The sequence below is a fragment of the Bufo gargarizans genome, chromosome 11, assembly GCF_014858855.1.
Source record: "Bufo gargarizans isolate SCDJY-AF-19 chromosome 11, ASM1485885v1, whole genome shotgun sequence".
In the NCBI taxonomy this organism is placed as follows: Eukaryota; Metazoa; Chordata; class Amphibia; order Anura; family Bufonidae; genus Bufo; species Bufo gargarizans.
Window position 1 is genome coordinate 73303133 of NC_058090.1, and position 12259 is coordinate 73315391.

A 12259-nucleotide genomic window follows, 5' to 3' on the forward strand; every position below is an offset into this window, starting at 1 on the left:
GGCGTATGGCATCTCGCCGCTAATAATACATTCAGAGCAGGGAACAGGTGTATGATGTCAGGATCCCTAACTCTCCGCTCAGTTGTTTGAGAGAGCCGCCTGGGAATCCACTACTGAACCTGATCTATAACCTCACTTTCCTTCTGGGTCTTGGGCACTGGTTAATGCAACACGATTCCGCAGTTGAGATCCTCGCAAAACAGCTCGGTGCATTACAATGACCTACTGAAGATTACCTCTGACGTAAAGGGTGCTAAGGCACCATATCCTAAAGACCCCTTTGGAGAGAAATGGACTTCAGGATGTGAAGATGCCTTTCTGACATTGAAGAAGAGACTTACAGAAGCTCCTGTCTTAGCCTATGCAGACCCTGAGAAACCATATATCCTCCATGTGGATGCCAGTATGGAAGGCCTAGGGGGTGTACTGCAACAAAGTTATCCAGAAGGATTGAGGCCGATGGCTTACATAAGTAGAAGTCTTACAGGTGCAGAGAAGAACTATCCAGTCCATAAATTGGAATTTCTGGCACTCAAGTGGGCCATCGTGGATAAGCTGCATGACTATTTGTATGGAGCAACATTCGAAGTAAGGACTGACAACAATCCACTTACCTACATCCAGACTACAGCTAAGCTGGATGCCACAGGACATAGGTGGTTGGCTGCCTTGTCAAGCTACAGTTTCAGCCTGAAGTACAAGCCTGGGCCCAAGAATGTCAGCGCAGATGCCCTGTCCCGCAGACCTAGGCTCCCTCCTCACCAAGAAGAAGAGGAGTGGGAAGAGATCCCTGGGCCGGGGGTAGGAGCCTTTTGTCAGATGTATGTGGTGGCCGAGAGTCAAGAAGAATTTGCCGAGCTAAGAGGGATAGACTCCATTAGCCACTCTCCAGATGCCGTGCCTGAGGTGTTCCATGCTCCAGTCATGCTTCAACAGTGGTCCAGTATAACCACAGAAGACAAGAGGAAGGCTCAAGCGCAGGACTGGTATATTGGGATAGTTATCAGAGCAATAAAGACTAAGAATCCTAAATTGCTGACTTCTCTACCTGTGAGTCAAAGAGAATTATACCGAAGAGAATGGAGCCGACTACATCTCGAAGATGGAGTACTCTATAGGGTCGTGAAGTATCATGATCACCCTGACAGAAAACAATTGGTACTACCGCACAGACACCGTGGCATGGTCCTGAGAGCTCTCCACGATCAACATGGGCATCTCGGGGTGGACAAGACCTATGGCCTAGTACAAGATCGGTTCTATTGGCCTCGCATGAGGGAACATGTCGAGCAACATGTAAAGACATGCAGGAGGTGTATCCAGAGGAAGACCCTGCCTGTGAGAGCTGCCCCTATGGGTCATCTGAAAAGTACGGGACCCATGGATCTTGTGTGCATGGACTATCTCTGCATTGAGAGCGATACAGCGGGAATTGGAAATGTGCTGGTGGTAACGGACCATTTCACCAGATATGCTCAAGCCTTCCCCACTAAAGATCAAAAGGCTGTGACTGTAGCCAAAGTCCTTTGGCAGAAGTATTTTATTCACTATGGACTACCCAATCGGATACACTCTGATCAAGCTAGAGACTTTGAGAGTAAGTTGATCAAGGAGCTGTTGGACCTGTTGCAGGTGCAGAAGTCCAGAACCACACCTTATCATCCGAGGGTGATGCACAGCCAGAACGGTTCAATAGGACCCTCCTAGATATGCTAGGGACTCTCAAGCAAGTCAAGAAGCGGTCTTGGAGTAAACATGTGGAAGCCATGGTCCACGCATACAACTGTACAAGGCATGAATCTACAGGGTTCTCACCCTATTTCCTAATGTTCGGAAGAGAAGCTCGATTGCCGATAGATGTCCATTTGGGAGTGTCTCCTGATGGAACAGATTCAACTTCACACTTTCAATATGTGAGGAACCTCAAACAAAACCTTCATCGGGCTTATGAGTTGGCCACCCAAGCTGCAGCAAAAATGGAAGAACGGAACAAAAGAAGGTATGATTCTAAGGTGAGATATCGGGAGATTCAAGCAGGGGATAAAGTTCTTCTCCGGAATCTAGGTGTGCCTGGAAAACACAAACTGGCTGACAGATAGAAAGATACCCTGTTTGAGGTTGTGTCCAAACTGGAAGGACTGCCAGTGTACAACATTAGGGGCCCGGAGGGCCGAATAAAGGCTTGGCATAGAAACCATCTGCTTCCAGTTGTGTATGCTGATGAAGAGGAAGAGAGTAGTGAAGAACTGGAGGAAAACCCAGCAGAGAGTCCTGGAAATGGGAAAGAGGAGACCCCGGGAACTCCCAGTGCAGAGGATCAGTGGTGGTCATCACCCGCAGAAGAAACACAGCAATTGCCTCCTTTAACTCCTTTGGTTTCAAAAAGTCCCGGAACCTCTCCTGGGTCACAAAGTTCTCCAAGGTTGAATCCAGAAAGTCCATGTTTTGTGCCTGGAACTTCCCTTAGAGACTCTACTTCGAGGACAGGAGTCGAAGTTCCACAGTTGATGTCCCAAGATCCTCTCCCACAGCGAGAACTGAGACACAGCACCAGAGTGCGGCAACCCCCTAGGGCCCTAGTTTATGATAATATAGGAGAGCCCAGTTATGCCCCGCTGACACAAGCAGCATCTAAAATGGCCACTTTCCTACATGCCCTAGCTGAAGTGGTAAATGTTAGTGACTCTTTACCCTAGATAACTAGCTAGGATGTTACTGTGCTAACTGTACTGTATGTATGCTAAACCTTTTTCTGTTGAATTTTTGTTAAGCCCCCTGGCTAGGACTTGCCAGTGGAAGGCAAGTATTTTCAAGGGGGAGCATGTAACCCTGTGAAGTTACACAGGCTGCATTATCTGAAATGCCCAGTAGATGGCAGATGGACTCAGTATGCTGTTAATAAAACATTGAGCATTGGTCACATGATTGTGACATCATCGCAGGTCCTGGAAGATTTCTAGAAGTTACCAGATGCTCAGCAAAAGAAAGAACATGTGTCTAGTTGTGAGAGACTGCAGCACAGAGATAGAACCTTTGCTGAGAGAACTTGCTTCACCCAAGATCACACCTGCTGAGAGAGGGACCTGCTGGCAAAGACAAGCACTGAGTCCAGACGTCTGGTGAATCCAGTGAGAGGAGACTGCTGCTGACTGACCTGGTTAATCGTGTGTGAGGGTAAGCCAAACCTCTCCCTGTATCACCACAGGGCACCTGTCTCCTCACTCACAGTAAAGGCTCTGAGGTCCAGTGACAGACATTACACAGCTCAGGCTGCTTCAGTGACCCTGCGGAGCAGGACTTATAAGGGCCCCAACTCTCCTATGTGCACCAACGGCCACTAGGGCGAAGATAAGGGGGTGGGATGCAGGTGTGCTGGTGGGTGGGTGAGGAAAATCCACATTGCATTGTTATCTGTGTTACTCTATTGTATTTTCCTATGTATGTTGGTTCATTTGTACTTACTATATAAAGTTAATTCCAGTTAGGCTGTGTCAGTCTCATTGCACCAAGTATGTTCCCAGTGGGACCCCACATCCCTACCCCGGATGCTCCACTGGGTGGAGGCACTGCCGCAGACATGTACCCCAGCTCCCGGATAGCGGAGGCTCAGGATCCGCCGGTCAGGCATAGTGAGTTAACTAGGTTTAGGGACCCCAAAGACACTAGGGGGCGCCCTCAAACCCCCGTTACACATACAATAAATCTGTCAGATCCTGAATACTACAGAAAGATGAAATATAATTAATATTTTACCTCAGAGTCTGCAGGTTATGTAATCCTGGAGCAAGTCTTTCTAATCCTTCATTGTCTAAGGAACATCCATATAGATTGAGTACTTCTATATTTGTGCAGGTGTCCAGAATAAACGCTAACAGTTTGCAGTCTAGAGTGGACATACGAACATCAGAAAAGTCAAGACTTCTGTGTGATTGTAATGATTCCAGCACCAAAGCCTTATTCCGGGATTCATACAGATAGAAAAATGTACTGAGAAGATGTCGCTTGTTGTATTTACTTTCCATTGGCCTCTTTTCTACTAGAATGAAATTCTTTAGCCAAGTGATGACATCTATAGATGCCTGAGTTGCTTGTCTGTCCAGGTATCCAGTTAGCATTGATCTGGTGGAGCCGTCTGATAGACCACACAGGAAACGGAGGAACATCTCACCTCGTCCATCAGGATAGGATTTGGCTTCTTTCAGTGATTTTTGTAACTTTTCAGGAGAATAATTCACATAATGCACCAAGGCAGAGAAGAATTCCTGAACAGTGAGATGTAAGAAGGAATAGGACACAGGTTCCTCCGATTCCATTAGAAAACTTGATAAGGGCTTTGACTTATTGTCCACATGGAAACAGTCCAGATCTCGTTCCTCAAAGGTAAGCTTGTGATTCATGACTCCATCTTCTGCCATCCATCCGATTGACTGCAGGATCTTCTGGGTGTCACTTTTGTCCAGGCAGTGATTGAACAGAATGTTGGCGACAAATATCGCAAAGAGCTGGGTGACGGTTTTGGGTAATAATGACACTGGCTGATCACTACTTGTTGGCTGGAAGCTCCTGGATAATACTGTACAGATGATCCAGCAGTAGGACGGAAGGTAACAGAAGGTGTACAGGGTGTCATTCTGCTTCACATAATTAAAAGCTTTTTCTGACAGTTCAGGGTCAGGAAAGAAGTTTTCAAAGTACATCTGTCGTTCTTCTGGTAAAAACCCAGTGATTTCTACTATTCTCTGGAAAACTTTACAATCAATTGATGCCAGTCTGGTTGGGCGACTGGTCATTAGGATAGAACAACCACCAAGAAGAGACTTTCTCACCAAACTAACCACAATCTGACCACAAGTTTCGGGCTGTGTAGGATTAGAGCACAAGTGATGTGATGAGAAATCCATGTTATGAAGACTTTCATCTAAACCATCAAATATAAAGAGAAGTTTTTCTGGTTCCTGTAAGATGTTACTAAGTTGCTCCTCCAGATATGGGTACTGTTGAAGGATTAGAGTGTCCAGACTAACTTTATCCAGTCTATTGAGTTCTCGGAATTTGAAGAAAAAGACAAAGGAGAATCTTTGATAGAGATCCCCCTTCACCCAGTCATAGACAACCTTCTGCATCAGTGTGGTCTTCCCTACACCAGGCACTCCGCTCACCATTACCATACGTGGCACAAGTCTGGATCGGTGGCACCAGCGGAACAGTTTGTTGGGGGAAATGCGTAGTAATTCATTTTGTTTTCTCTTTAAGTATTCCTCATGTTTTACCCCGGTCTCTATGAGCTCGTTCTCAGAGCGTTCTCTGAAGTGATCAGTGGAGACAATGATAAGGTTGACATAACGTGTAGAGAATGGAAAACTTTCCTCTCGCTGGTCACATCTTGGAGGTTTGTTCTCTAGAAGTTTCTCAGATCTTTTATGTAAATGTTTCTTGTGACGGATCTGGAATTCTATAGAAAATAGGAAAATAAAAGGTGAAGATGAGAAGCTGAAACAGAACTAAATATCTTGATGAAGAAATGTCAGATATCTGTGCATTGCTGAATTTTCCAGCTCCTCTTGGCCACATGACTTTTCTAGACACACTGGAGTGGATTTACTAATAGTGTCTGAAAGTAAGACCAGACAGTCTGACACTGCTCCAGATTTATCACACAGACTGACAGTGGACGATAAATCTGAATAATAACTTTACACAACACCAAGGGTCACCACAAATCAGGGAGACCCCAAACCAAGGTTTGCCATGAGGGGGACAAAGGGTGCTCTATTCACTGTGAACGGTTTAATGAGTACCAGGGAGGACCATAGTCACCGTGAGTACTAGTACCACCATCTCACACATATTCTCACCTTCCGCCCGGGCCTCTGCTGCATGTTACTAACTAGTTTACTAGGTGTGGTGGTCCTGTACGGTGTAATTTACATGAAATGCAGGCAGCATGTCATAGAGCAGGAGGAGCTGAGCAAATTGGTGTATAGTTTATGGGAAAAGATCCAGTAAAACTTGTACTTTATTTATTAAAAGCAGCACTGTCAGCATGATCAACCCTACTAAACCATAGTGCCTGGTAGGGTTCATCATTCTGATATAAATTATATTTTGTTAGGTATTAATAATGCATATAAATCATTACTTCTATAAATATGCAAATTACTTAGTTGGAACACGGAGGGGTGTGCTGTAGCGTTATAAGCACCCCTGGTGTGCTGAACACTGCACCCTGACATTTCATTGATAAAGAAAGACACCTCATCTTTCCCTGTCTTCTGCACCTGAGTACTACCTCCAAATGTCTGCGCCTGTACTACAGCGTTGCTGCTGCTTACCGAGCATTTCATATCCATACCGCACAGGAGCCGATGACCTAATTTAACCCAGAAGCGATCCTCCTCTGTCTCTGTAGCCAGGGACGCCTCTACTTCCGCGTTCAAATATGTCATCAGCACCTGCAGTGGTCAGCAGGCAGCAGCAGAGCTATAGCATAAGTGCAGACTTTTGGAGGGTTAATCATGCTGACAGGGTCGCTTTATAATCATGCTCATTCTAGGCTGTGAAGTCAAGGAGTTGGTTCTATTAGTGATTAACAATTTTCTTCCCATAAGGGTCCATTCACACGTCCATAGTGTATTGCAGATCCACAATTGCTGACAAGAATAGAACATATTCTATTTTTTTGCGGAACGGATCTGGACCCATTTTACAGACGTGTGAATGGACCCTAAGGAGGAGGTCCTATCAGTGACTGACAACATTCTTTCTATGAGGAGGAGGTCCTATCAGTGACTGACAGCCTTCTTTCCTATCAGTGACTGACAGCCTTTCCTCTATGAGGAGGAGGTCCTATCAGCTATTGACAGCCTCCCCTTTATGAGGAGGAGGTCCTATCAGGGACTGACAGCTTTCCCTCTATGAGGAGGAGGTCCTGTCAGTGACTGACAGCCTTCCCTCTATGAGGAGGAGGTCCTATAAGTGACTGACAGCCTTCCCTCTATGAGGAGGAGGTCCTATCAGTGACTGACAGCCTTCCCTCTATGAGGAGGAGGTCCTATCAGGGACTGACAGCCCTCTCTCTATGAGGAGGAGGTCCCATCAGTGACTGACAGCCTTCTCTCTATGAGGAGGAGGTCCTACCAGGGACTGACAGCCTTTCCTCTATGAGGAGGAGGTCCTACCAGGGACTGACAGCCTTCCCTCTATGAGGAGGAGGTCATATCAGTGACTGAGAGCCTTCCCTCTATGAGGAGGAGGTCCTATCAGTGACTGACAGCCTTCCCTCTATGAGGAGGAGGTCCTATCAGTGACTGACAGCCTTCCCTCTATGAGGAGGAGGTCCTATCAGTGACTGACAGCCTTCCCTCTATGAGGTGGAGGTCCTATCAGTGACTGACAGCCTTCCCTCTATGAGGAGGAGGAGGTCCTATCAGTGACTGACAGCCTTCCCTCTATGAGGGGGAGGTCCTATCAGTGACTGACAGCCTTCCCTCTATGAGGAGGAGGTCCCATCAGTGACTGACAGCCTTCCCTCTATGAGGGGGAGGTCCTATCAGTGACTGACAGCCTTCCCTCTATGAGGAGGAGGAGGTCCTATCAGTGACTGACAGCCTTCCCTCTATGAGGAGGAGGTCCTATCAGGGACTGACAGCCTTCCCTCTCTGAGGAGGAGGTTATACAAGTTATACTGAATCGTCACAGAAAACTATATATGAATCTGCTCAGCTCCTCCTGCTCTATAACAACCTGCTGCAGTCCAAACACCATGTTCTATGAGACAGGTGGAATGTAATGTAAACTATGAGCAGTTTTATTATAATTGGTCTATATAAATCTCACTTACCTTTAAGTTGTGGGGACAGTTGGTGTCCATGTTCATCCAGCAGGATTTGCTCCACCAGAGTGTCACCTAATAAGAAATGATACAGACGTCATCAGTGCTGGATGTACACATATAATGTACAGGAAATATCACATTTTACAGGGACCGGACGAGGTCTAATGGTCCTAAATGTACAGCTGTGAAATAGTGTCCATGTCCCCCACACTGTGCTAGTCACTGTGTATGGTCACATTGTGGTGGTCATTGTCTGTCCTGGCATTGTGATAGATACTGTATGAAGGGGCACTATGGTTGTTACTATGCTGTAGTATTATTATTATAGCACCATTCATTCCATGGCGCTGCAGATATGATAAGCGGTATACATAGATAATAGAAAACAATTGCAATAACCATGAACAAGACGAGTTACAGACTGGTAAAGAAAGAGAGAGGACCCTGCCTGTGAGGGCTTACCATCTACAACAGGGGTGTACAACTTACAGTCCGGGGGCCACATGCGGTGCTTGATACCATTCTGTGCGGCCCCCAACCATGTGGTAACAGACATGTACAGGGAGTGCAGAATTATTAGGCAAATGAGTATTTTGACCACATCATCCTCTTTATGCATGTTGTCTTACTCCAAGCTGTATAGGCTCGAAAGCCTACTACCAATTAAGCATATTAGGTGATGTGCATCTCTGTAATGAGAAGGGGTGTGGTCTAATGACATCAACACCCTATATCAGGTGTGCATAATTATTAGGCAACTTTCTTTCCTTTGGCAAAATGGGTCAAAAGAAGGACTTGACAGGCTCAGAAAAGTAAAAAATAGTGAGATATCTTGCAGAGGGATGCAGCACTCTTAAAATTGCAAAGCTTCTGAAGCGTGATCATCGAACAATCAAGCGTTTCATTCAAAATAGTCAACAGGGTCGCAAGAAGCGTGTGGAAAAACCAAGGCGCAAAATAACTGCCCATGAACTGAGAAAAGTCAAGCGTGCAGCTGCCAAGATGCCACTTGCCACCAGTTTGGCCATATTTCAGAGCTGCAACATCACTGGAGTACCCAAAAGCACAAGGTGTGCAATACTCAGAGACATGGCCAAGGTAAGAAAGGCTGAAAGACGACCACCACTGAACAAGACACACAAGCTGAAATGTCAAGACTGGGCCAAGAAATATCTCAAGACTGATTTTTCTAAGGTTTTATGGACTGATGAAATGAGAGTGAGTCTTGATGGGCCAGATGGATGGGCCCGTGGCTGGATTGGTAAAGGGCAGAGAGCTCCAGTCCGACTCAGACGCCAGCAAGGTGGAGGTGGAGTACTGGTTTGGGCTGGTATCATCAAAGATGAGCTTGTGGGGCCTTTTCGGGTTGAGGATGGAGTCAAGCTCAACTCCCAGTCCTACTGCCAGTTTCTGGAAGACACCTTCTTCAAGCAGTGGTACAGGAAGAAGTCTGCATCCTTCAAGAAAAACATGATTTTCATGCAGGACAATGCTCCATCACACGCGTCCAAGTACTCCACAGCGTGGCTGGCAAGAAAGGGTATAAAAGAAGAAAATCTAATGACATGGCCTCCTTGTTCACCTGATCTGAACCCCATTGAGAACCTGTGGTCCATCAGCAAATGTGAGATTTACAAGGAGGGAAAACAGTACACCTCTCTGAACAGTGTCTGGGAGGCTGTGGTTGCTGCTGCACGCAATGTTGATGGTGAACAGATCAAAACACTGACAGAATCCATGGATTGCAGGCTTTTGAGTGTCCTTGCAAAGAAAGGTGGCTATATTGGTCACTGATTTGTTTTTGTTTTGTTTTTGAATGTCAGAAATGTATATTTGTGAATGTTGAGATGTTATATTAGTTTCACTGGTAAAAATAAATAATTGAAATGGGTATATATTAGTTTTTTGTTAAGTTGCCTAATAATTATGCACAGTAATAGTCACCTGCACACACAGATATCCCCCTAAAATAGCTAAAACTAAAAACAAACTAAAAACTACTTCCAAAAATATTCAGCTTTGATATTAATGAGTTTTTTGGGTTCATTGAGAACATGGTTGTTCTTCAATAATAAAATTAATCCTCAAAAATACAACTTGCCTAATAATTCTGCACTCCCTGTATGTCCATGTTTTGTGGCTGCTCACATGTATCTTTCATGTATTCTCCCATTGGATGGGAGTACTAGAAGTGTAACTAGACATTAATGATATATATACTACATGTTCAATATGCCATAAATATAGTATTTCAGTTGGTAATACCCCTTTAAGTTTTATTTTCGGCCCTTGATATTGGTTCAGGCTGACAATGTGGCCCCCAACCAGAAAAGGTTGTGCACCCCTGATCTACAAGGTATGGGAGAAGGACACAGTAGGTGAGAGTAAAGTTGTTTTTTTTTAAGGTTTCTTTTGAAAGTTTCCAATGGAGGTGAGAGTCTGATATGTTGGGTTAGAAAGTTCCAGAGTATAGGGGATGCATGGGAGAAATCTTGGTGGCGATTGTGGGAAGAGGTGATAAGAGGAGAGAAGGAGGTCTTGTGAGGATCGGGGATTACGTGTGGGGATGTATCGGGAAAGTAGCTCAGAGATGTATGGAGGGGACAGGTTGTGGACGTCCTATTGTCTACTTGTTAGTATTTTAAACTATTCACTGGCCAATGGGGGGCCAGAAGGGAATGGCAATGTAGTAATGGGGGAGAGGTGGATAAGCCGGGAAGCAGAGTTGAGAATGTATTGGAGGGGTGCGAGGGTGCTAGATGGAAGGCCACAGAGGAGTGTGTTACAGTATTCTAGGTGGGAGATGATGAGGGCATGTACAAAAAATTTTGCAGACTCAAAATGTGCGAATTCAAGAGATATTTTTGAGTTGGAGGTGGCAGGTGATGTGCTGGCTGGTGATTGGCTTGGATGTGCGGTTTGAAGGACTTGTGAGGACTTGGTTGATCAAAGAGTGTGTGTAGCCATTGAACATGATAGGTCTGTTGGGGGGTTGAATGAGGTGGGAGAAAGATGATAAATTCTGTTTTATCCATGTTAATTTTAGAAAGAGAGAGCAGAAAGAAGATATAGAAGATAGGCATTGTACGATTCTTGATAGTAAGGTGGTGATGTCTGGAAAAGAGAGGTAAATGTGTGTAGCATAAAAGTGATACTGAAATCCATGAGACTCCATGAGCTGTCCCTGGCCGAATGTGTAGATTGAGAAGAGCAGTGGTCCTAAGACAGAGCCTTGAGGCACACCAACAGAGTGGGGACGAGACGAGGAGGTGGTGTGCAAGTGGAAGACACTAAATGTCTAGTACGTGAGGTATGATGTGACCCAGGAGAGGGCCAGGTCTGTGATGCCAAGAGATGAAAGTTTGTAAGAGAAGGGAGTGGTTGACGGCAGGAGCAGATTGGCAATGTATTGTATCGGGAAATGTTCCTGGTGGGCCGGTGGAGCCCAGCTATTCTTTTAAACGCTTGCAGCCAGCGCCAATACACATACCGCCAGCTGCGCTGGCTGACAAAGATCCCAGGTGCTGCGCTGCTCAGTCCCGACTGTCTGATACTTCTGGGGCTATAAATGTGTGTGGAGGTGGGTGGTGGTTTAGGCCGTGTGGTGTGCGCAGTGTCAGGGATTTACTGAGTAACTCCGTCACTGCCTGCCAGCCCTGCTGCGCTACGCTGACTGGACTTACTATGAGTGGGGCTCGGCCCCTCGGGTGTGAGATCTCTCACCTCGCTGCCGCTCTACCCCTAGGCTGCCCGAGTGAGTTTGATACTTCCAAGTGTAAAATTCCACACAAATGAGATTATGGGGCTGGCTGGCGTGCGCAATGTCGGCTAAACCATTCAGACATCGCACACGCCAGCCCTAGTGATGTGACCCTGTTTATGCTGCCTGCATGCTGCTGTGAGATGTGATCTGGACAGTAGGGTGGAAAGGCTTTCCTCTGTAATGGTGGAGAAGCAGGTTTGGGGGGGGGGGAAGGGTAGGGGGGTAGAGGAATCAGTAGTTGTTTAGAGGGGCTGTGAGGACTGTAGGCTGAAGCTTTCTCTGATGTCAATCTTTTCTCTAAAGTCTGTGGCATAGTCCTCAGCTGAGATAAGGGGTGAGGGTGGAGGCACTGGGGGACAGAGAAGAGAGGTACAAGGGTTAAAAAGTTGTTTAGGGTTGTGAGACAGAAGATATGATGTGAAGTTAGTCTGTTTTGCAGCAGTGAGTGCGGACTTGAAGTTGAGAAGGGATTGTTTGTAAGTAATAAAGTATATAGGGGCATTGTGGTGGTCACTATGAGGACACTGTGATGGTCACTGTATGTGGCGGCCATTACATGAGGGGCCCTGAATCCTCAACGGCAATTGCTGCTATCATTTATGTATGTTTGTCATGTTCACACTGAGTAACTTTTGGGCTATTTTTTTTATATTACCTGTGGT

At 45.9% G+C, this 12259-nt stretch overlaps 1 protein-coding gene across 1 annotated transcript in view; it reads right to left on the reverse strand.

Annotated features, from left to right (window-relative positions):
* Window positions 1-3749: 3749 nt before the first annotated feature.
* LOC122921298 (NACHT, LRR and PYD domains-containing protein 12-like) overlaps window positions 3750-12259 on the reverse strand; it is a 38278-nt gene continuing 29768 nt past the window's right edge. Inside the window, exons 4-5 of the mRNA XM_044271277.1 lie at window positions 7841-7906; window positions 3750-5452 (exon numbers count right to left, since the gene is read on the reverse strand). Of these exons, the coding sequence (XP_044127212.1) occupies window positions 3750-5452; window positions 7841-7906 (1769 nt within the window). The remainder of the gene's footprint in view (window positions 5453-7840; window positions 7907-12259) is intronic.